Source organism: Paramisgurnus dabryanus, chromosome 11, assembly GCF_030506205.2.
Source record: "Paramisgurnus dabryanus chromosome 11, PD_genome_1.1, whole genome shotgun sequence".
NCBI lineage: Eukaryota > Metazoa > Chordata > Actinopteri > Cypriniformes > Cobitidae > Paramisgurnus > Paramisgurnus dabryanus.
Genome location: NC_133347.1, coordinates 23,348,914 through 23,376,160, shown reverse-complemented (window position 1 = coordinate 23,376,160; position 27,247 = coordinate 23,348,914). Strand labels below are relative to the sequence as shown.

Here is a 27,247-nt window from a genome sequence, read left to right as displayed (position 1 = left end):
TAAAATACATTATTTAGTATTCTTTAGAAACAGTATATTTTAAGTACATTTTGAAAGTATATGGGGTGTACAAATGTATATTGTTTTATGGAGAAATAACGTGGGCTTAAAATTACGAGAGAGCAGTATGTTCAGTTACATTTTATATTGTAGATGTATACATTTGTAATATACTATTAACATAAGGTACACTTTAACTTCACTATAGTCAAGCATTGGATAAACCAATTAACTGTGTTTTACCACAAAATAACCGTGGTTTTGCTAATAATAATCAATACACCAAAAAAACATGGTTACTAAACTTTTACCACAAAAAAAAAACATTCATTTTCGTAAGGGGAATATGAGTGTTTGTTTTTTTGTAGTTTTTCAGTCAATTGCATACCGCTTTTAGCTGTACAAAACTTAAACAGTTTTCGTAAATGCATTTCAGAGAAAAGTGAATTCTGAGATTTGAATAATGCATCTGACGTGTGTGTGATGACGTCACGACGCACGTATTTTGATTTTTACCAGTCGTTCAAGGCGGACGGATTCAGTCCCAAGGTACGTTAAAATATCTTAAAATTAATTATATTTGATTATCGTTTGACCATTCTGAAGTTTATCAGTAGACTATCATATTTCGAATGCGAAATGTTGTCAATAACGCGGTGTCTAACTCGCTATTAGTGATAAGCTGCTGTGTAGCTTAGCTTAGCTTATAGCTAATGTTAAAGGTTTGAAAGATAGCACTGTCAGCCTGTTATATCGAATTAGTACACCCGATTGTTTTGTTAAATATATGTATTGGTGTGTATGTATATGTTAATGAAAAAAGGTAGTGTCAGAAAATCTGTTTTTTAAATGTAGCGTGAAAGTTAACCATTTATTGACTGTTTAGAGGTTGTAAGGCTTTTACCTAACTGTATTTAGTATTAATGAAGCTGCATTCTTTCCTCAGAAGCTAATGTTTTTCAAAGACATTTGTAGGGAGGACTTTGCAGCTAATGGTAAGTCATTTTAAACTCTTAAGATATAATAATTCATTCGTAGTAGTAAATCAATGTCATCTTGTTGTTTTTTGGCTGCCAGATTAGAAGGAACCGCACTTTTGGTTCAAAAATAAGTTTTACCGGATCACGGCAGACATTTCTTCACAGAAATCAAGAAGAATGCAATACGGCGTACAGACTGGACGGAGACGATCATAAATAATACTCGTGTTTGCAGTGCACACTTCATATCAGGTAAAATAATCTATGCATATGTACTGTTGTGTTGGTTTTATCTAGTACAAATCAGCAAGTTTCTGTTTTATAGGTGAAAAGTCGCCAACCGCGCTATTGTTTATCTTAAATGTTAAACAAACATACAGCGATAGATGTGTATGCCATCGTTTGAATAGTCTCTTAAAATAATCCACATTGCTAATCATAGTTAGCCCAGTGATAGGTTACATAAGACAGTAAGCCTAGACAAAATTACCAAAATCCACCTGAAAGTAATTCATATGTTGTCTAGGAAATATCTAAAACCTGGTTAAAATCGCAAGAGTTAATTTACAAAAATACCTGTCACGGTCCCGCAGAATCAGTTACTGTACATATTCGGACAGATCCGAAACTTCTTCTGCATCCATGTTTAATAAATCCCTCCTAAAACATGCTCGTTTAAGCTTGTCAACATAGCCTCTGCGGCTCTTTCTGCCTCCAGCTAAGCCCCGCCCACACAAATACGCCACAATGTTTACCAACTGTAAAAGGGTCTATTATTTTACTAAATACTTTACCCAAAAATAAAAATGTCATTGTTCATACACCCTCATGTTGTTCCACACCCACATGCATCTGCAAATATGGTACAAAAGCTGGTATGGTACCCCTTATAAAGTGCTTACGCAATTATGTAAGGTCGCGCTGACGCGTCACACAGCTGGTGCAAGACGTGAAGTTGTGGTTTAAAAGTGCATTTTTTTTTTCTTCTCAAAAATGACAATCGTTTCGCCAGATAAGACCCTTTATGCTTCGTTTGGGATTGTTTATAGCCCTTTGAAACTGCATTGAAACTGCAATTTTAAATTGCATTGAAACTATAAACTGTTGAGGTCCAATATTAAAATATTGAGAAAAATCCTAAAATGCTTTCCTCAAATAAAAAGATTTTTTTTTAAATGTGTTATTTTCCAAGTCTTTTGATTTTGTATAAAGGGGTTCTTGGTATTCCTGGGTCGCTATTAACCTTTTATTTGAACAGTTGTAAAAGAACAAAAAGTTTTAGGGTGATTCAGGGTGAATTATCCCATATAAACTTTCAACCTTCTCTCATTTTTCTGTCTCTTGTATCCTTCCTTTCTTGTTACAGTGAAACCAGTCGGAGCTGTCAACTCCTTCTTCCTGATAAATACCTCACACCCCAATTAGCACTTCATTCAGCTGAAGTACATTGGGTTTGATCAGTCTACTGTATATGCAAAAGGTGCTGTTGCGTGAAATAAGCTAATATTTTGTAGATGATTGCATAATGGTGGATATATATATATGTTTTATTTGCATTTTTTTACTGGAAATTGAAATCGAGAAAACATGGTCAAAAAAAAAAAAAAATCAATATTTTCCTATCTTCAATAATGCAGAGAAAACAAGTTAAAATTTCTCAACAACAAAATACTACTAATGGTTTTTACACGTTTTATGATTTTTATTCACATCTTTAATGGGTCTTGTCATGCTGTTGGTCTTTAACATTTACATTTCCAGAGGATTGCTTTTGTTAAACGTCAACAGCAACTGGACTGAAATGGTCAAAATTGGAGTGGTTTCTTAATTTCTTCCGCTGCTGTATATCTATGTTTTTGTGTGCGTACTTACAAACATTGCTCAGATTTGCAAAGTTTTCAAAATGTTAATTAATCCATTTATACATAGGTTGATTTTTCTAAGAGTGTTAAAACATCTACCTTTTTGTGTTTAAACAACATGATTTTGAGCATCCAGAAACTCAACCAATCACAACAGTTTTGACTGCAGGACTGTTTAATACAATATTCCTCTGTGGTACTCACAGGGCACGGCTCTCAGGTAGAGGTTTTCTCTGATCACCTGCTGGAGTTGACTGTCCATCGAACCAAGTGTGAAACATTTGCTCAGGTATAATCTTAGATCCTTGCATAGAGTCGAACCTGACAGAGATACAAACACAAAAGCATATCCTGTAAATGATTATATAAGCATTCTCAAATGAGAGGATGTGCTTACACACCTTAAAATCTGCAATTCAAAATACCTAAAGACATTGCATTTCTCTCTAGTCCCCAGAGACAGTATTGATTAACCTTTGTAGATATTAGCAGTGTTTCTAATCAATCACCTGAAGCCAGGGTTACTCCAGCGCCCAACCAACAAAACACTAGCACTTTCTTTAAAGGTAAGCATACGGCTAAAATGGTAATTGTATGATACATACATACACACACAGCTTTGGATTAAATAGAAAAATAAACACACACACACACACACACACACACAGAAAGTATTGGCACGACTGCCCAGTACTCCACTCGACATGGCTGATCTCTTCATTTCATCTGGTGTACTTTATGGTCTCTGATGACAGACCACTTGGCTGTTATAGATGAACAGAGTGCCTTTCGAACCCATCAAAATGACAGACCTACCCCCACCCCACCTCTCATAGTAATAAAACACAGCTCACAGTTCTCATAAAGGAATATAAGCCCTTAAACCACACATGCACACACACATACACACACACACGAGCATATAGGTATAATATGACCGCTGTGATATTTTACACTTGATTTATTATTCGGAAGAAACTCTTATATGTTAAAATTCAAACAAATTCTTGATTTTTTAAGGAAGCTTACATAGTTAATTAAGGTTGGACATTAAAGACAAATTAGTTTTTAATTTATTATTCATCCTAATAATTATTCAATTTTTTTAAACATCTATGCGTCCGGCATTTTTTATCTCAAATTGTGCAGCTTGATGAGGAAAGTTATGCTATTACTTTTCAGACTTATGATTTTCCCCTGCTGGCCAATAAAATGGACAACAAAAAACCCACAAAGTGACATTGGGGGACCTGAGTCATAGAGACCAAAATAATAAAGGCTTGCAGGTGGGCTGTTTTTATGTGAGCCAATATTCATCCACCCTCAACAAACTGGCAATGCCCTTGCAACCCCATAGCAAGGTGCTGACAACCACTCAGAACACCTTAGCAACGGCACAGCAAAGATCTGGCAACCACACAGTGCACCTTAGCATCATGATGGTAAGTTCTGCACAGGTAAGCATCACCACTCTTCAAAATGTATATATACTGGGGTTTAATAATTTATCCCCTAGCAAAGAAGAGCAAAATTAACACAAAACAACGAAAAGAAAAACATGTCCAAATGAAGAAAATTCTCAAAGGCGCTCACCGTGATCAATTACACTGTTTGGAACCCAGAGCTGTTTTTATAAAGACTTAGATGCATTTCACAAGGGACTGTACATATTGATCTTGTTCAAAATAGAAATGCTAGAATTAGCACAAAGCTTTTCTTGTCTATGGCTATTGTGGTTATATAGGATACACAGGCAGATCAAAAGACCTAACCGAACTAGATGTATGAGTCTGTTTTAATAGTTCTGTAACATATTCAGCTCATCAGCTAATGCAACATGCTACTGTACATAACTGTAATTTTTATACTCAATGAAGGTAAGAAGTGAAAGAACAGGAGATAGAAATGCAGTGAGACACATAGTGCAGCAAGAGAGAGAGAGAGGATAGAGAGACATAGACACAGAGAGAGAGTATTGCAGAGGACTCAGGTTGCTCATCAATCTAAACACAGAGGACGAGGGAAGTCATGGTCAAGTATGACATATTTTTCAAAAAAATTGTCTATTCTATGTTATCATGTGATAAATATCAGCACCCCCCTGAGGTAACATACAACCCATGTGGCACAAATACCACCATCCTGCAACCAAGGATCAAATTTCAAATGAGCTGACAGAAAGATTGAGTTGTTCGGATTAGGATATCATCTTTATCCAGTATACAATTAATGCTGTTAAATGTCAGATCCTTAAACTAGCAGTCCGGTCTGATGACATTATAGCTGCTGTGTGTAATTTCTGTGCAGAATTGTTAAATAATTACTTTTGCCAGACACGTTTCTCAAACATTCCCCACATCTGCCAGTATTTATACAGAAAGGTCGTTGCGCCCCAAATCATGCCATGCGTTGGGTCAGTTGGTCAGTTTATAAATGGCTTACTTATAGTTGCACATGAAGCTTTTAAAAATATAGATTTTAACATTGAGAAATTTTAACATCAACTTTAAGGTTTGAATTAGGTTTGCATGATATTGAAGAAAAATGTGATAAAACCAGACCAGAGGTAAATTATTGCAATAAACAGCTGTCAAACAATAAAAAAGAATCCAAAACACTTAACACTTAATAATAACGTCAATCCAGTTAATTGAGATTGCACAGTGCTGAAATTACCTGGAGAAACTGTCTTGATGCGGATTGGATGCGGGCAGGAGTTTAGGACCCCGCGTACATCTCCTAAAGTTAGGCCCAAAACAGGCGTTCCCCCGATTTCTAGGATGATATCACCAACAGTGATTCCTCCCCCTGGTGCAGCGGTGACAAATGGAAACTCTCCATAATCAGCCCCGCCTCCGATGGCCACGCCCAGCTCTCCAGAGCTGCCCACCAGTGGGATGAAAGTCTCCTGCACTTTAGAGCGCCAATGCAGTTTCTTCACTGCAACCTTAGACATGGCAAATGAACTGAGCAAGAAAAAAGAAATATGGACATTAGATTATGAACAACAGACACAAGAAGAGACACAAAATGGTACTTTTAGCTCATATGATATTGCTGAAGTATTATACACAACTATTCAACTGTTTCTATGGCAAAGATCAGGAGGTCAATATGTCCCCTAAAGAACTACAGACTGTTCTCATTTTAAGTGTGCTGTGTGAAGCCTCCAGACAAATCAACAGATGTCTTCCCTGTATGAGGTAATAAACACTCCGCAAACCTGCTTCATCAAAACAGGTGGAGAAGATACTCAAGGTAACAATGCTATTTAAAGAAATCCCTAAACACTTGACTGGGACTTAAGCTTTGCAAATCATAATTTATATTACTTTGCATACAAAAATATTGCTCAAACATGACTAAAACACAACACAAAGCTTATCAAAATGATGTACTGTATAGATCCCTTCAATGTTTGTAAACATCGAACACCTAGGTTGGGTGTGCGCGCAGCTTGGAGTCAGAAAAATGGTGTGGCTAATAACAACTGATCATACAATACAGGCTTTCCAATTTAATCTAACAGGGCTGATAAATGAAGTGAGCACTAAAAAAACACAAGCCTCTTTGATATTTGCATTGTCCCAGTCTGCACGTTTAATTGCTTGCAACCACATATGTCGCCTATATTTTTTTATGGATGAGATCCTGCAGGAATCCTGAAAAACTTAACTGTAGAGCTGGTGCAATTTTCACAGCTCACGACGCAACAAGTAGGTGACAATACTCTTTGGATTCAACCGAACAATACACAACTCAACTTGATAGAATTACTTTTCTGACCCCAACATGCGCAATGCGAACCGCAAATTCTCCTGTGACGTGAACCGTGAAGGGGTCTACTGCATTGCCTTGTATTGCAGAGAATGATCTACTGTTTAACCTAAATAAAATTTCCTATGGCAAAATTAATTTAATATTTATTCCAATGCTGGATTATCTGCTATATAAAGAACAGAAAAGTGATTTAACATGTATTTATGAACCATACGTATTTATTTCAAATGAATGTTTTAATCAAGTAATGACACTTACAAAAAAGTACCATGGTATTTTGGGACATGAGACCATGGTATTTTTTGATGTTGCTATGTAAATACAATGACATATCTCAGCACTGCACGTCTAGGTTCCTATATTTCACCCGGTACAAGTGTCTTTTGCTAGTTTCAACCCGGCGTAATTATAATTTTCACGTTTAGCGCCACGTTGTTTAAATAGCAAATGCATTTGCGCCCAATTTTGCGCCCATGGGCGTTCTGGTCTGAAAACGAGGTGTGTTCAGGCGCATTGTTGGTGCGTTGCTATTTTGAAGCAACTAAAAATATGCCCAAAACACACCCATTAATCATTAGGAGAATAGGAACAACCCTTTCCCATTGTTAAATTATTAAAAGTGTATTCGGACACGCCTGTTTAGACTGTGCGCTATGCGCTTTAAGACAATGGCCTTAAGGGGATCGCACACCGGCCGCGCTGCTCAGCGCCGTTCTAAATCAACTGAACACATTGTTTTCTATGAGTGTACGCACACCGGCGCCGCCAGGTGGCGTCTGTCCGCGCCGCCCAGCTGTGACTCAGGAAGTTGTTCAAATCCCTGTCGCGCCACACAGCGCCACTCACATAGCTTAACATTAAATAACATCATATTTGCCCCAAATCATTAAGGATTAACATTGGCTGCTAACGTATATTTTGCATTTTGAAGTAGACGCTATCTGACGAAGCTCGCGCTATTTAATGTGCACTTCCGGTTTACAATACCTCCGAGTTCTGCTAGGCGCGACGCGACGCGGCGCTGAGCTGCGCGGCCGGTGTGCGATCCCCTTTAGATAATTAAAATAGGGCCCCTAGTGTGTCTGTGGCACATTTTTATATCTGTCTAACCTGTTTGTAAAAGTAGCTAACAATAGCTCAGTTGTGAAAATAAAATCCCCCAAACATCAGACTTTTGTTAAAAAACATACAGTGTTCATCACAGTTTAAAAAAATCTTACATTTGATAAAAACATAACTATTGGAGGAAACAAATACATATAGGGACTGCTGAGGGTTTAGATTAATCTAGGACTAGGGCTTAGTTATATTAGGACACTTACAAATATACCCAAACATTACACTTTACAATAAGGTTCATGAATCATAATGAACTAATACCTAAATTAATTCTTACTTAAACATGAACTAATGCGGAGTTATGGCATGTACATAAACTAATGAAGAGTCATCATTAACTAAAACATGACTCATGACTCAGTGAATTTATTGTTAATTAATACATTAAAAGAATAACTAAAAACATGTCATGATTATTATGACTTCATTAGTTTATGATTAATGCATGCCTTAACTTATCATTAGTTCATGTTTAAGTAAAAATAAATGTATGCATTTGCTCATTATGATTTATAGACCCTATCATAAAGTGTTACCCAAAAAAGGTTTACTTAGTTTCAACTCTTTAGTAAAACTCAAGTGGACAGGCAGTTTGATATGATAATGACAGAGCAGAATTCAAAGAGACTTGGATGTTTAAAGGCTCAAAGCTCTAACATTGAGAGATGCCCCAGTAAGTGACAGTTGGCGGGGCAAGCGAGAGGGGCAGGTGCAGTCTGAGCTAAAATGCCTGGAGACATGACAGTTTTAGAGCAGTTCTGTCATTCCCCTACCCGGTCTCATCCGATCTCATACTCGGGAGTGACTTTAAAAGTGACAGAGACTGTGTAGATGGCCGGTGAGAAACGGATAGGGGGAGAAGGAGAGATAATAAGAGAGGGAGATCAAGAAGGTACAGATGGCGAGGGAGCGTGAGAGCTGACAGAATGAAGGAATAAATGTTAGAGGAGGGCAGAGAGTCGGGTCACAGAGGAGAAGGAGGAAAAATGCAGAGGTAGGTTAGTTAGAGGACTGATGAGAGGATTACCATTAGATAAGAAGGAAAAAAGATGTTTGTGACAGCCAAAGTGGATAAACCAGATCAAGAAAAAAAGAGCGAGACAACTTATCTGCCCTACAATAAATTTTCTAGTTATAATGGCTGTAATTGTTATTACTTGTAACTTGGTAATAGCCACCATTATCATTGGTCATTCTTCACCCCTGTTCACACCAATAACAATAACTAAAGATAACTCTAACATATTAGCATGTTATGTTTATTCAAAGCTTATACGCTGCAGTTTCACATTCAAATTCAAAAGGCTTTTGATTGTCTAGCCATGTTTAATCTTTTATTAGCTGAATAAATAACTCCAACAGTATTGTTATGGTCGTGGTGTGCTTGCCACTATTTCTATAATACAAAGACTGTTTAAGATCACATAACACACACAGTTTCAGCTAATCTCATGTAATCTCGAATACCTATAGAGTAGTATTGCATCCTTTAAGCGCCTTTAGTTTTATCTGATTTATAAAAGACAGATCAGCTAAACTGCTACTTTCCTAGAAAAAAAACAAGCTCCTGGAAGTGTACAGCAGACAACACTCACACTCACAAAAAATTATCCCACTTTCTCTGGACAACTTATTATTCAATGCGCCGATTGCATGCGCTATTCTGGGTGAAATGCCCATATAAGGACTTCCACTGTACTTTCTGCACTGAAATTGAACATAAAGCAAATAAAGCAAGACTGTAACGTATAAATCGTTGTTCAAAAAAAACGTTTTGTAACCTGTACAAACCCTGGCAATGTGCATTCAGCACAGAATGCTCTGTCATCCTTCCAATGCTTTTTTGACACTTAAGTCAAATAATAGGTCAGAATGCATGAAATAGCTTTAGACCCCCTCTTAAATCTTTATAATTATAGTTGTCGTTTTTAGTGTGTATGGGTCTTAAGCTTGTAATGGAAAATCCATAATCGTTTTCACTGGTGCTTGTGTGAATGAATCATTATTATGGAGATCATATATATGTTTATTAGTGGTGCTAAGTATATAATTGCTTATATTTATGGTTAGAATTATGAACAAATCCTTTTTTTTGTTAGGCAGCACAAAATTTCGGGGGGGGGGGGGGGGGGGGGGGTTGTAATTGATGCATCATACGATATACAATTTGATAATGTTTTAAGTTTGAAATATCAATTTGAACTCATTCAAATATGTTTAAAAACTGATAATGATATTACAACATGTTTCACACTCTTTCTGATCGATGATCATCTTCCACACGCCAAAGCACGTACAAGCACTCATTGGTTTGCCAGTCTCTTTGCTAAAACTTATGAGTATACATAACCTTTTTACATATTTCCTGTAAAAAATAAACATGGATGGTCATTAAAAACCTAAAACAAGAGAGCTGTTTGTGTCCTAAGACTTTTGCACACTGTAAATGCCTTAAAACACTCTTAGCCCCATCCTAGCAATCACATCATGGCAAAAACAATGTTATATTAGAATTTCAATAATAAATTATTAACATCTTTGACATCATAGACAGACAGAGATTATTTCTACACATGTTAAATAAATGTATAGCAAGATAACACACAAGTTGGCTTAGCTTTCCACACAATTGTACATTTCTCACTCCTGCATCTTTTATGTTATTATCACCAGGGGGTCTGTGAGACCTCAATATATCCTAATTGGTGATCGATACACTACTAACCAGGGGTCAGATGGAGGAGCATTCAACCTGACTACAGCACCGCTGTAACCACGGTTACGGTATCAGCGTGTCCCCTCAGGCAGGACTGCCCACCAGGCTTAATAAGGCTAATTAAACCGCATGAGGAGCATCTGAGGAGACATGACTAATTATTTCTACTTGAGCGATTGGCCGATCGGTCATTTATTCAGCCAACACCCTGGAGATCCTTCAGCTGATAGGTGGGGCTTTTTTTAACAGTCGCTACAGAGACAGAGATAGACTGAGCCAGGCTCCACGCAGGCTGCTTTTGGCACAGGACGAGGAGTCGTGGATGTGACCTTGAAACAAGCAAGCTCAGATGTCCGCTGATACAGGAGAGGAAATAACACCTAGTATACAAATACACACAAACACACTCCCTATACTTTCTCTTTTCGGTATTTTCACATAAACATATCCACAATGATATTTTGGGATGATTTTTAGCCAAGGTCATAGATTTGATTCCCAAGGAATGCACATACTGATAAACGTATAAGTTAGCCTACAGCATCCTCAGAATGCATTAATACAATTTGAATAAACTAATGTAATACTAACTAATGTAAATAAACTGTTTTTGAGTGATTTGTTACATGAGCTGAAAGGCATACAGTTTATACACAGGCATACAAATACTGTCTACCTCATTTCTCTTTTTTTTCCTCGCTTTTACTACATTCACTGTCTGTGTGCAAGACCTTCTGTGACAGTAACTCTACATATCCTTTTTTATATTGACTATATATTTTTCAAAATGTAATGCACTTAATTTACATATACAGTGGAGACCAAAAGTCTACGAGTCCACATATTGAAAATCTATGATTCAAAATCTAATTTTAATTTGGTTTTGAGATACATTATGATGTATAATGAAATATTAAAGATTCTGCACTATTTCTTAGTCACTGATTAAATAAGCATTGACCATGTTAACCAACTCCTTTGTACAAAAGGTCAGAAATACTTGCTTCATAGAAGCACACGATATACCTGTGTTGGTGTTTTATTGTAGTCTTTAAGGGGGCATGTACACAAAAGTGTTTAGAGCACCAATTATTTGATTCACGTTTTTACATTTCCTTTGGTGTGTAAGTGTGTATTAATACATTTTAACGATGTGCAAAAGGTACAAACCCCAAAGTAAACGATGATGAGAGTTATCATCTCCAATTTAAATGTTTTTTCTTCGACTACAATGAACACACGGATGCAACAGTTTACTTCTGTGGCTTGTTGACGTGGACACGACCGACATTATCATAATTCCACCCGCTTCTGACTTACAGCCTGTAAGTAGTCTAAGTTTTTTCTAAGTCATATACAAAATTTACTACTGACTAAACCATGACTGAAACGCAAGTTTTGTGTAGTGCAGACTCAGAGTAGCGCTTGTTGTTTGTCGTTTCTACGATCACAAATGCAGACATGGTTAAAGAGTAACTAAACCCTAAACCAACTTTTTTTAGTTAATGATCTGTAAGAATGATGCTTTATTAGTGCTGTTCATTGATTTTAGTAATTTTTTTGACATTTGGATATAAAGTGTTTCAATACTACAATATATGGTGTAAAAACGTCTGATTGCTGCCCTCTTCAGGTTGAACGGTGGCTACTGCAGTTGAATTTTCCCATTGGATGTTGGGTCCAAAAAATGACTCGTGACGTAAGCAGGTTCAAGCTCACCACGCTCCTGTTACGATCTCACCACACACTTGATACGAGCTTAGTTCGTCCCCTCTATCTCCGTTGGGTTCTGCCCACTTTTCTTGCATTTTTCAAATATTGCCAGTGGGTGGAGTCAGGCTCTGACCAGGGGTTTAGTTACTCTTTAATGTTTCAGTGTCCTTACCTTATCAATCTGTTACATTCTGCTCAAGCCATGCTGGTAAAGTTGATCAATTAGTTTGGTCATCTGCATTTTTCTGGATCAGTTTCGGCTCATATTGATAAGGTAGTTAAGACGATATTAACTACTGTCAGTATCCGGTTGTTAAGAGATGACGTAAGAAATACTGTTTCTGGGTACAAACCTCCACTCATTTCAATAGAGGATATTATTTAAACAACCGATTATGAGAACTATTTATTCATATCACACATTTAAACGAAGAATAAACTCACATTGTACACTGCAGTCTCCAGGCTCACGTTATCCGCTTGTTAAGTCATGACGTAATGAATACCGTTTCCAGCTCCAAGCCACCACATTTAAACAGCCATTTATGAGCACTATTTATTCATAGCACACATTTAAGTGACAATTTTACAATGTAAACTGCAGTCTCAGGCTCCCAGAATCAAAGACAGAAATATATTAATAATTTATTAAAAACACACGTCCATAAATCCATGTCTGGTCATCTCGGATTTGTTATGTTGACGAAAATTCGGATTGGGTGTTTTTGGTAGTTTTTCATTATGATACCATGATTTTTTGTAATTTCTCTATGACATCTATGAGCGGTTGGACCCGGAAGCGGCGCATGATGTCAGACTTAGAGGTCACATTCTTTCTGATCCCATGTTTTAAACTTTAGTTAGTGTGTAATGTTGCTATAATATCCTAAATAATACCTGTAAAATGATGAAGCTGAAAGTTCACTGCCAGGCGATATATTTTCTTTAACAGAATTCGCCTGTCAAAGTCTACAGCGAACGGCCGGTTTGGACTACAGCCCTCTACTTCCTGCTTTAATGACATCACTAGAACAGTTTTTTGAATAAATTCCGCCCACAGGAATACATCAGTCGCTAGCTAAGCTAACGGCAAGCAAAGCTGCTATCGATTCACAACACACTAAACAAACTACACAATCAGAACTCAATATGTATTTCTGAAGGAGAGACAAGGAAGACATCAGCTCGTTTTTAGGACAGTGAAAACAGCGGTATACAGATAGGTAAATTGTGTGAAATATACCGCGTTTTTTTACATGTGAAACATGAACACATGTTATATTGTGCACTGTAAACACAATCAAAGCTTCAAAACACAGAAAGAACGAGGCCTTTAAACAACCGGATTGCATTGTGAACTAATCTTACAAATACGATAAGAAGCGTCACATTTCCGGCTGACGACAGAGGTATTCAGGCCAATCACAACATACTGGTTAGCTAGCCAATTGGAGGACACTGCACTTTTCAGAATAATGAGCTTGGTACAAAATCAATGCGTTTCAGGGAGGCAGGGCAAAAAGGAACAACAATAATGTAAGTTATGTGGAAAACTAAATTACACTAAATAATCTTGTTACATTATAATACAAATACACTAAATAATGTTGTTTTTTAGCAATGTAATAGGGGCTCTTTAATGTGTCTGAAACATGGGCGTCGGAAGCAAATGAAAAGTGGGTGGGTCCCCACATAACCCCCCCCCCCCCCCCCGAAAAATACATTTACTGCAATAGATGACATTTTCATGTTACCTTTTAATTAGCCTGAACATTTGCGATTATTAAATTAAAGACAGTAGCCTATTGCGGTTGAAATTCTGGTAATAGCCCTTTAAATATTTTGCAAATAATGACAGATGTCATGTTTCATTTATCTTTCTCTGTGTCATTTTTTTTCTCTACTCTGCTGAAAGTAGGCTACAATGTTTATTTTTTATTTTGAGGAAATAAAAGGTAAGAAAAACGAATGAAGGTAAACTGATACAACTTTTGTGTACCTTTTTTATTTGTTATACCCAATCTCATATAAATATGAGATTCTGGAAATGAGATCACTTTATTTTATGGTATCCGTCGGGAAACAATGCTGTCATAAGAGTTTGAGCATGTGTACTTCTAAAACACAATCGATTAAACAGAGGTATGACTTTATGAATTATTTGCAAATGTAAAAAAAACTTGAAAATTATCCAGCGATCGTGGGACCATAATCAAAATAAACTATTTTACAGCAGTAATAATATTTTAACGATTAGCCTACACTTTTAACGTTTGAAAGGAACCACATTTAGTGCTGTGTTAATTATCATTAAAAGCAAAACGGGAGTCTCTGTGCCTCCGCGACAGACGCAATTCTTCTGGCATCTCTCCTCATCATCTCCTCTTTTTTTCTTCTGTGTCTTGAACTTGGGGCTCGAGTCCGAAGGTTTGAGCTGCCTTTAAGAACACCAAGCTAAGTTCGTTTACCGTTAATTATTAAGACTAAATGGGCAGGCAAACTCGTGAAACAATGAAAATAAAATAATCCGCTATAATATGGTTTTACACGTCTATAGAAAATATACTATAAATAAAGCAGTTATTAATTTTCCTAATGCATGGTTGTTTGACATTTACTTCTGTTTAAAACGTTATACATTTGGCAAATTAGGTTTTTCAGCACTATGTTTGAACAGCAACTCAGCGTCCACTCACCCCCGCGAATTATGTTTAAAAGCTGAAACGGGTCTGCGGTGTAAAAAAGCAAAGGTTAGGGATCCCTGCTTTAGTGGAATTGATTTGGACTAACAGCGCTTTGATAAGTGAACAGACAAATGCGCTAAATTAGAGAAAAAGTGTGTGGGTCCATTATCATTGGTCTTAAAAAGTGGGTGGGTCCTGTCCCACCCACGTATAATGGTTCCGACGCCCATGGTCTGAAACACCACTGAAACTGTGGGTGCTTGCCAGCATTTTTTTCAGCTAATCAGTTTGGATGCAATGAAACTTCTGTTCTGTTTATTATCAGTAGTTGTACAATGCGATGATTGGTGGTTGTGGTATTTGTCCCGCACCTCCTCCACTGTAATTGGATGGCTATGTAAAAAGTGACATTGACAAGATGAGCGTTTCAGATAAAGTTAAAAAATGTTCAACTCTGGGCACCCAGCGAAGAAAAAAACGTTGATTGTCAGCGCTCAGCACAGATAAAACCCGCCAGCTGCTGGAGTTTTTGAAAAGCAATGCGCTTCTGTTGGAAACAATTGAAAACACGCACCGGTAAATAGCCGTCTAATAAGTGGGATAATGTACAGACAGCTTTATTAAACCCCTGGAGCCATGTGGAGATATGTGAAGGATTAATGCACTTTTTTGTGCTTGAAAGTCATGGACCCTATTTTCTACTGTTATAAAGCTTGGACATTTTCTAAACTAAAATTAAATTGTGTTCATCTGAAAGATGATGGACATTCATCTTGGATGGCTTGAGGGTCATAAGTAAATCATGGGGTAATTTTCATTTTTATCTTTAAGTTTCACAGCATATCACTGTGCAACCTGTCATACATACAGCAAATTAAAGCAAATATATTCTTTGTAACACAAATGTTTAGAGGTGTCTTTGTTTGAGGCAAACTGTCAACTCCTGTTGGTTGAGACGACTCTCTTAGACACACAGAGGAATGATGCTGGTTTATGCAGCTACACATCCTCATGTTCAACACTGTCAGCCTTGCTTGTTGCATTTACATCCAAAGGTCGAAACTCCCAGACAGACAAAACCTACCTTCTTTGCTATGATAATAAAGCGACTGAGCAATTTTGCGTTTAAAAGACGTCTAATAGCCGTCCGAACACAGTCTAGATGTCTAGGCTAAAACAAAGCAAAATTTGGGCTGTCAGTTAACATTTATGAATATAGTATTAAGTTATTATTGTATTTTTCATATAGGATTTAATATGCTTTATATAATGAATTTCAACTGCCTGTAATAGGAAAACAAGGAAAACTGGTGGATCTATGAGAGGCTGCATATCTTACATATAGTGTTGAAAACGCTGACCCTTAAGGTCAGAAAAGAGCTGACCACCCCATATCTGTTTACACATTCACCCTTCTGTTGAAATTCCATACAGTCACCGAGGAAAAACCCATCACTTCTAGTTATTGTTATGCCATTGTTGTTTTTCTCTATAAATGTATCTGTTTCATCATAAAACCTATTTTTAGCCACCCAGCGTTATTACAGGAACGCCCGTAGCCTTATATTCATGAGTATATGAATAACTAAGGCTAATATAGACTATGCAATGAGTTTGAGTATAAACCATACTGATATAGAGTCGCACACGTGTGCTCGTGGACAGAATCTAGAACGATGCATGTTCGGCTCTGCATTTATTATTGTAGACGACCTTTCCATGGACCGCTGAGGAAAGCGTCTTCCGAATGCGGGAAGATATTAAAACTTTAAAAAGCCGGGTTCTGGGTTCAGAAGGAAATGGCAATGGGTTTCAAGACTTTTTAATTATTATGAACACCCAAAGGATATAGAGGAGCACAGAGAAAAACTGATGATGATTTACTTGCTTCAGCCAGTGAAGATAGCAAATGACTACAGGCTTCTGACATTAATTAGAAGGTGACTACAGCAATAAAGGGAATTATCAGTTTCAACTCCACTACGAAGAAAACCGAGATAAACCAGCAAAGATTTAATGAGAATATACAGTAATTAAAAGACTTGAGGTTCTTTTCCATAATTATCAAAGTAAAGCCACAGTTTGTTTTTCAACTGCAAACTGTTAAAATTAAAACAGCTACTGTATGCAACTATAGATAACTTACTACATATTGCATCAAATCTATATAACCACAATTTAACCCAAAAATGAAAATTCTGTCATCATTTACTCACTGTCATGTTGTTACAAACCTGCATAAATGTCTTTGTTCTGATGAACACACAGGAAGATATTTTGAGAAATGTTTGGAACCAAACCGTTTGTGGACCCCATTCACTTCCATAGTAGGAAAAAAGAATACCATGGAAGTAAATGGGGTCCACGAACGGTTTGATCATAAACATTTCTCAAAATATCTTCCTCTGTGTTCATCAGAACAAAGAAATTTATGCGGGTTTGTAACAACATGACAGTGAGTAAATGATGACAGAATTTTCATTTTTGGGTGAACAATCCCTTTAAGAGCAAAATAACAACAGTTACAGTTGTGTATCAAGCTAGACAATATTTGAAAATAAAAGTAAAAAAGAGAAAACAGGCAGTGAACGATGAACTATGTAAACAGAAGATTCATTAAAGGAACAGTTTGTAGGATTGTGGCCAAAACTGGTATTGCAATCACAAAACTTGTGGCTAAAACTGGTACTGCAATCACACAACTGGTGGCCAATACACAAAATGACAACATAAACAGGGCTGCACCTAGTTTTTTTTTTTTTTTTTTAAGTATTTGAAATTAAAATTATTTCTTAATGTCTAGTGACATATCAGGGCCATTTTATGATTAATTGATATAAATTTCTTACATACTGTTCCTTTAATATCTGGGTCAATTACGTGATGTTAATTATTTTGTGTCCGTATGGTTAAATTATGGTTACTTGCATACATTCTCTTTTGTCTAAAATTTCTGGTTTAATTTCATTTTGACAGAATATTTGGAGGATAATTGTAAAAATGTCAATGTGGTGTATGTGTCAATTGGTGTAACTAGTATTTTTTAAATGAAAATATAAATATTTTAATAAAAAATGGAATAAAATATAATCCTCTAGTTTAGTGTAATATGATTCTTTTTTACATACATTTTAACATCATTTTTTAAAGATTATTTAGAAAATAGAGCTGTTTTCAGCATATGTCAGAACAAATATTATGTTGTATATATATTATGATACATTTACATGCCATCAAGGTGGATAAAATATAAAATTTGTAATATTTCTCATTCTTTGGCGCAATTGAGGGTTACACCGTTTGACATTTTCAGGGCCATTCTTAACTTTCATAAAATGATTCAAATTTTTATTGCATAAAATTAACTTAAATACACTATGTGCATTGAAATAAACCTGATGCATGCTTTAAAAAATTTTTTTTTTAAAGATTTTGAATTTCTCATCTTGCCAAACCGTTTTGTCACTGACTCATTTACTACACTAAGTCTTAAAGCTCCGACATATGGTGCAGACACACTTTCGGCGACCTGAGTTTGCATCCCGGCTCGAGGTCCTTTGCCAATCCTGTACCCCTTTATCCACACTGTACTTTCCTATCCTCTCCTTACATACTGTGTATCAAATAAAGGCAAAAATGCCCCCCAAAAAAATATTCCTAATTATTGCAAGCAATTAATTATATACTATTAAAATCCTTGTGTCCAGGTTTTATTCTTAATAGCATTTTCATGCAAATTCGTTAGAAGCTGCCAAATTCTGCAGACACCGACATGAGCAGGTTGTGTGACATGCTGTGATCCTTAAGCCCATGAACAAGCATGTAAGATAAAATATGTTTTATGTAAGCAAAGAAATGTTTAAAAAAATGTTATGACATTTTTGTTTGATCAACAAGTTCGATACAACATTGGGCGACACTTGACCTGTACAATCTGAGGCCCAAAATCAGTTGAGAATCACTGATCTGAAGCATATTAATCTTATTAAAATAACTGACAACAATAAGAATTGCAACATACAGTATATAGTACATTGCGTACAGTAGCAATAAAACTGATAATTCAGAAAGACAGAATACTGTTAATACTCAATAATTATAACAAACGTCTGTGTCAGCAACAAGCATGACATCTATTCCACCAGAAATAAACAATGACCGTACACCTGTCGTGTCAATATTATAAACATTTAATGACAGCTTCTGCTTACAAACCCAAAAAACAAACTAGAATATTCTTGGAAAAGTGCTGCTTTCTTCACCTCTAATAGGAACATTGCTCATGTGTAATGCATATCTGTATCTTCAAAAGATTGATCACTCAGCAGGCTGACAAAAGAAATGAGGGGGACAGAGAAAACAAATCTTAAATAAATGATCACTGAACATTTCACTTCCTTTACAAAGCATTAGTACCTGCATTCTTGCACAAAATCCAGTAATTGTATGCTCTGGTTTCTTGATTTTTTTTTAAGTAAGGTCAAATAGTTTTATTTAAACATATGCAGTCAATAACCAGATTGCACATCTGCAGGATAACTGACAGGCGTGGGACCCAAGCCATTGCCAAAAACCATATGGCTGATGAAGGTCATGAGACAGAATGTTGCTGATTAAACAGTGAAATTTTCTGCAAGCAGAAGTAATGTGTCAGATTTTTTTCTGTTTCAATATTCACATTTGAGAACTTAAAGTGTCATTCCCAGTCCAAAAGACCAACATGTTTAGCATGGTCCATCAAGTCACTCTCGGAAATAATGGTACAAAAGCAGGCACTGGGACGATGCTCTTAACAAGGGTCCTATATTTCATTTAGGTACCATCTAATAATACAGGATTTAGGTATAATAATACTATTGGTAGCAATTTGTACCTTTGAGGTACTAATATGCACTCTTTAGGTACAAAGGTGTAATTTTATTTCTAAGAGTGTAAAGTAGAAAGATCACAATACAAAAAATACAAAAAAATAAGATGCTATTATTCAATATGAGACTTGCTTTTAGTTGATAAGAGCAAGATTTGTTGTGTAAAGAGTATGATATTACCCCCTTAATGAGAATCTTTCAATATAACATTAATAAGAAATGTACTGTGAATTAAATTCAAGCTTTCACATTGCTGAATGCAAACATTTACAAACACCTCATTTAAATACACTTTGTCCAACAGTCTAACGCATTACAATGAACAATACCTTTGCCTAGGCTCGGATTATATTTTTAATAACCTGCATGTGAGCAGTTATGACTCACTTCCCAACCTGTATTTGACTGTTTTGACCCTAATCTCACATCACCCTCCATAGGGAGAACTGCTGGAGGTCAGCCAGCCTGTGAATCTTAAATTACAAACGACCTTCAAATGAACCAAGCATCCACACACACTATACACCGCTGCACAGTGTCGATAGTAACACGTAAATCATCTAAACGTGTCCCTCGTACACTGGGTGTATTAAACTGTGAGATGCTCAATCCTGCCCAAATCTGGGGCACTGGTGTAGGCGAAACATGGACAGCCGTGACAGATTTAAAAATAAAAGATTAAATGTGAGCGAGAGGAAAAGCACACAGCAAACATTGTCAAACACAGTCGTCACACACACAGGCAAGACTTAATACTCACAATACAAGCTCAAAACAGTCAGAGTTGGAAATAAATGTTTTATGCATGGCATTCATGGTACTATATACCACACTACTGTTTATATGTGGCAAGTAAAAACAAACAATATGCTGAGTTTGCATTTCCTAACGGAAATGATCCTTCCAAAAATGAATGGAAATATAGTTAAGAGAATTCAGTCATAGATCAAACTGACAAAACTGTATGCCTGAAAGCTTTTAATTACAAGTTTTTTTTTATTTCTGCGAGGCAACCTGAAGAATTTGTTATTTCTCTTGCATAACTCAAGGAGACCTAATGGAGTTCTTGGTTATAACTTATGTGTCATATCTTTTATTAAAAGGGACACTCCACTTTTTTGAAAATATGCTACTTTTCCAGTTCTCCTAAAGTTAAAAATCTGAGTTTTACCATTTTGGAATCCATTCAGGAGATCTCCGGGTCTGGCGCTACCACTTTTAGCATAGCTTAGCATAATTCATTGAATCTGATTAGACCATTAGCATCGCACTCAAAAATAACAAAAGAGTTTCTATATTTTTCCTATTTAAAATTTGACTCTTCTGTAGTTACATTGTGTACTAAGACTGACAGAAAATTTAAAATTGCGATTTTCTAGGCAGATTTTCTATGACTAGGAACTCTACACTCATTCTGGCGTAATAATCAAGGACTTTGCTGCCGTAACATGGCTGTAGGAGGCGCAAAAATATTACACAGCAGCCGTAAATAGTCCCCTTAGTAACTTTCAATAGCTGGGGACTATTTTCGGGCACTGCGTAATATCACTGCGCCTACTGCAACCATATTACGGCAGGAAAATCCTTGATTATTACGCCAGGATTAGAGTTTAGTTCCTAGCCATATCTGCCTAGAAAATCGCAACTTTTAATTTTCCGTCGATCTTAGTAGACGATGTAACTACAGAGGAGTCAAGTTTTAAATAGGAAAAACATTGAAATTCTTTGGTTATTTTTGAGCATGATGCGAATGGTCTAATCAGATTCAATGCATAATGCTAAGCTATGCTAAAAGTGGTATCGCCAGACAGGGGAATCAGCTGAGTGGATTCCAAAACAGTAAAAATCAAATGTTTAACTCTAGGGGAGTTGGAAAATTAGCATATTTTCAAAAAAAGTGGAGTGTCCCTTTAAGAAATCAACTATCAGCAGTAGCTATGTTTCCATCCCCGTTCATTCGTATCGCATCTGAAATAAGTGATGAAAGCGTTTTTATGCTCACTTAAGGTGTTTTTTGTTTCGTGCAAAAAGAGACTATATGAATATTGGGAGTTCAAAATGCATTTGCAAAATACATTTTGACACAGCGAACATTATACCCACATGACTCCCGGTAATAGGCTACTTCCTGAAGATTTTGATGGATAACAATATTATCAATGGTGTATAAGGAAGACTATACAAAATAAACTCTGTTGTTTTTATTACATACAGGGTTTCCCGCAGCACTTTGCAGTTCGGGCGGCCCGCCTAAGCTGGGAAACCCCATCGCCTTAACTAGGTCGTCCAAAAAAAAAATAATCCACTGCACAAAAGGTAGTCAAGTGCATCTCAGCATGGACACGCTTCACACCGCGAGCGTGCACGCACGCCACACGGCCGAAATGAAAAACGTGGTCTGGAGGATAGCCAGTTGATTAAACGTGTGTCCATGAGAACTGTAAGTGGACTTATGTTTTGGAATTATTTAAGCCTGTTATCGTATTATTCTATAGTTCTTGCTGGTGATTTTGATGTTTGAGCAACCTGCAAGCTAGGGTGCATGTGCCTGTTAATTTGTTGAGCGCTCTTGCTCAAGTTATTCATGTGCATTATTTACATGCTACAGTAGTTACACTCCTTTAAGATAATGTAATTAGTGGGAAATAATCAGTTTTTAAAACCTTCACACTATCTATCATTGTTCGCCAAATGTTCTACAACATTTGCTTTAGGTTGTGTTTATTAACCCTTTAGTTTCACTTCATCACGCAGCTATTCCCTTTAGAGGTATCTTTTAAAAACATTTAATTAATTTATAATCTAGTATGTACTCATTTCCTGTCATAGTTTCTTCAAAATTAAGTTTTAGTTGAGTGTTTTTAATAAAAATATTTTCATTTCATCGTGGCGCATATGCCCCGCCCCTTTGATTGTCACGCTCCCGGCCCCGCCCAACCCTACCACCTTAACTAACAAACTTTCTGCGGGAAACCCTGACATTAGAATGACACTTTTTTATTTACAGTACATACACTGCGGTTCTCCTTACTTGGAAGTCGCCATTTTGCACTGCCACGTATCTACTGTATCTCAAAACAGACGAACTGTCTACAGATCATGTTTTGTTACTATGTTGTCTTAGACGATGATGCGTTTGTCCTTTACTAGGTTTACTATGTGCTTCAAAAGGGAGGGGTAAGCTGTGGACTGAACCGTTGGTTGCAATTTACAATGTCACCACTAGATGCCGTTTAAAATCTACACAGTGCACGTTTAAATCAGAAAAAAGGTGATACTGGAACATAAAGCTATTCATGTGGGTAAGCTTTAAGTATTAAAAGAGTATTTGGATAAGAAATGTTTGAGTTCATATTGAAATAATTACTTCTAATAAAAAAAGACTGTTTGAGACATTGTTTCATCAATTTAATACATTTCAATGTAGAAGGTGCGATTACGATATTACGTAATATCTGTTTGTATACTGTTTTTATCGACAGTAAGAGATCATCACATAATTTTGACTCATATACCCTGTCGAAAGAAGTCTGAGTAATACTATTATTGTTTCTCCATCATGTGCAAGAGTGTGACAAAAGTCACGAAACCAAACATTATCATTGAGTAGTGATGATTGTCTACAGCGATAGAGTCAAGAGAGAGAGAGAGAGAGAGAGAGAGAAATGTTTAGATAATACAGATGGGATGAAAAATGAGCCACACTTGAAAAAGGACTTGAAGTAACATGACATGACAAATGCCTCTACAGCTTCATGATGACAATGACATGATATTGAAAAGAAACACAAAAAGAAATCACAAATGCTGATTTATGTATAGAAGAGCCAGAAGGACATACAGTAAAAGAGCAGGAGATTGAGTTTGTAAAAGGTCAAAGTACAAACAGACAGTGAGTAAGAAAGAATTGGAAAATGAAACAGGAAGAAGGACTTTGTTTAGAAAGTCCCAGCATGCATGGCCCGGTCACAGTGTGGTAACCCGAGTGCGAGTGAGATTGTGCTGAATCAGATGCCATCGCTGAAGGTGACCCTCCATCTCTCCCGTCTGCTTTCTCTTTTCCCCTCGCCATCTTTATCCTTTTTCTTATTCTTTTACCTCTCTTTTAACTCCACCTCCTCAATCTTTCTTCAGTTTATTATTTCATCCGTCTTACCTCCTCAACCCTATCTTTCCCTCTTTGCTCCTCTCCCGCACACCACTTGATATCGATCCTCGTATCTCCCTCCTTCAACCAGAGTGCAGCCTTTAGCTCAAGGCTGTGTGGGGTTCTCTTGTAACAATTTTAAAGCAACACGTTTATTCTATACCACCATATCAATATCCATATAGCAGGGACTGATCCATCACCACTCTGATTTATATTTGGTGTGCTTCCAAGCAACAGACATGTCAAGGTCCATTTGGTCTGGATAATGAAGCGAGGGAGACTATGATCCAGGTATTGACTCTTAGGTTAAATAGCGTGAAGATGAAGAACAATACAATTTCAATCGTGCTACACTTCACCGAACCATGTGAAGATATAAGTGTTCAGACAGTCTGGGTCATTGATTAGTTTGATCTGGTAGCATGTGCATGCTTTTTGATGTTGACCCTCTAAAGGAATGTTGTCACATCCCATTTTGTTCAAATGAATAGGTCAACCCAAAATTATCTTTTCATGTTGCATGTCATCTTTTTAGCTTACACCTAAAGAACCTTCATATCAAAGAATATCCACAAAACCTTTCTTTTCCACCAAATGCTCTCAGTTGTCTTTAGATGACCAATTTGACAACCTTTACAATTTCTCAAAAGTAATAAGACAGGCTGATATAGATTCAGATTGACATCTCATCTGATTGATGGAGTTTAACAGATTAGTAGACAGATTGGACTGGCCTTGTAATGCAAACAGAGGGCTCACAGAAGCACAATTGTCTTGCAGTGTTGTCCTACACCAGCAAGGGTAAACTGCAGCATCTCTCTCACCGTACACATCTCTCTCTCCTTCAAACACAACTTCAATACAACACCTTGAATATGCATGAAGTGAGGTGTGGACTATGCATATAATCACACAATTAACAACCAAGCACAATAAATGCTCTGTGCAGCAGATCGAGATCATCTTATTAAATCAAGATCAAGCTCAAAAACTAAAATGATTATAATTAATTGGCCAGAAGTTGCAACAGACATTGAAAAGATGAAGGGAGATATTTGGTATATACAAACATGACCATATCACGCACTCGTGGGTTTGAGTAACATTTGGGTGTATATTGCAAATGCAATTGTTGCTTTATTTTGATCTCTCGTTTTTTTTTTACTCTTTTTCCTTTCCTACACATAATGAATGATTCATAACAGTGGGATAACCTTGACTGCTTTCTGAGCCTACAGCAATGCACTGTTATGAAGTCTGGGTCACAACATATATTATTTGAGAATCACATCAGGACAGACACACCCTTTACAAACACAAACCTTCAGCATCTCTCTCAGACGGTTTCTTCTTCATAAACACAAGCCACATACAAATTAAGGTCTAATTATATTATAGTTTAAAAAATATATATGAATACATGTTTGCTTTAAGAGACCACATGCAATGAATAATATAATGCAATAAATTCGTCAGACAGTTATAAATGTGTCAAAATACAACAAACACGTGCACAAATATGAATGCTGTTTGATAAATGCATCATCTTTTTAAAAACAAAATTCTATTCGAGTATAGCCTATGGCAAAATGACACTAAAACGGACTAAATCTAAATATTTAAATGAATAATAAAACTTTAAATAAATAAATAATGAATACAATGAAAATGTATTAAATGTTTAATAAAACTATTTAAATAAATAAATAATTTAATGAAACGATAAATTGGTTAATAAATTGGTTAATAAATAAACGTTAAGTTTATATAGTTGGCAAGGCTGTGTGGTAACTACTATGCACCTGTTTAACTGTATTTGGCAACCAACTCAACGCATCTTTCTAGCATTGCCTCTCCCACACCCACATTTATAGTACAAACACACACAATATTTTGCAGAAAACACTCACCTGCATTGTCGCTGACATACACACATTCTCTTCAAACAACTGAGACGTTCAAATATCATCCGTTTAAACGCGTCTATATACATCGATCCGACAAAAAAATAGATTTGACCGCGACGGTCAAATGACTAAAAATAAAAGACTTAATTATTTGAAAGGTTGATGTTAAATTTCTAACTTTACACGACTTTGAAATAACTATATGTTGAGTATGAGTAGAATACGAGTATGTGCAGCAGCGCAGATGAGATGCGCACACCACACGGGTGATTTGAACACTGTGATGTACAGCTGGTAACGGGACACGCGATGATCCGCGAGAGAAAAAAACGGGGGTGAAAAAACGCAAACGGGACAGCGCGTGCACTTGGTTGTACACACTACAAAACAATATTCAGTCAATGTCATGGGATTGTAGCAACTTATACTATTCTGAACTAACTGAATGTCATCATGCATTTTTTTCTGATATAAGCACGTGTGATTTTCACATAGCAACATGTCTACTTGGAATCAATAGCAGATCGATAGCAGAGCCCAAATCTTACCTTCATAGTTATTGCTTTCTCCTCATTATTTTCCCAGAATCTTTTAATCCGCGTTTTTGACTTTTGGAGTAAACGCGTTGATCGCTCACATTACAGCGGTTATGCTGAGGATGGCATCTCAAAGCGCTCGATAAGCAGAACACGGCGACAGTATCGATTATTAACTGGAGGACAGTGACACGGATGTCCGGTGCAGATCACCGTGAAGGCTCGCTGCGGGCAACCGATGCATGTCACCGGTCTAAAAATTAGATCTAGCGCACTGGCGTATACTAGTTCAATATTCCCACGCGTAAGCAATAAGGAAAGAACAATGTAATAAGGTAGACGCGTTGTGTTGTGGGAGGGAGAAGAACCGCCCCTCGTGTAAACGAACCAGGTAGTTTAGCAGTTTTGTAAAAGCGTTGCTCAGGTCAAGAGAGAGGTATGCGGGCAGGTGAAATGTGGGAGGATAACGTGGGTTAGTTTGGGACATTACCTGGAGGTGTATGTGCTGTAGTACACGGTCTAAATAAGTACAAATGTTTGAGGGCATAGCCTAGTAAATTTGTCAGGTGGACAAGTCTTCAGAGTCATTGGTCAGTCAAGGTTAAAGAGAAACCTCAGTTCTTGCCTCAGTCTATTCTTTCCCAGGTAGATGTCCACCCCAAATACTCTAAAACAAATGACTAGATTAAATCTATGTATTTTATATCCTTGTGAATGGCTGTAATTTATTTCCACAATTTTTTATTACCACCGCTCAGCTATATTTTAAATAGCTAATTAAACCTAAATTATAAGTAACTAAAATAGTTATAGTAAAATGAACTTGGTTATAGTTATTTTTTTTTTACTGAGTAAGATATAAAAAAATGACTAGGATAATTGCTTAAAAATCTAATTATATATAATATATATTCTTAGATATATTCTACAAA

General features: G+C 36.6%; 1 protein-coding gene across 3 annotated transcripts in view; it reads right to left on the bottom strand.

The window, feature by feature from the left end:
• Positions 1-26,610, bottom strand: part of magixb (MAGI family member, X-linked b) — an 85,913-nt gene extending 59,303 nt beyond the window's left edge. The window contains exons 1-3 of one of the 3 annotated variants that reach the window (XM_065247474.2): positions 26,328-26,610; positions 5,519-5,808; positions 3,047-3,163 (exon numbers count right to left, since the gene is read on the bottom strand). In XM_065247474.2, coding sequence (XP_065103546.1) covers positions 3,047-3,163; positions 5,519-5,798 — 397 coding nt within the window. In that variant the 5' untranslated portion in view covers positions 5,799-5,808; positions 26,328-26,610. Of the gene's footprint in view, positions 1-3,046; positions 3,164-5,518; positions 5,809-25,782; positions 26,007-26,327 lie in introns of those variants that run through there. The other 2 variants (XM_065247473.2, XM_073816253.1) reach the window with 2 other exon arrangements.
• Positions 26,611-27,247: the final 637 nt, after the last annotated feature.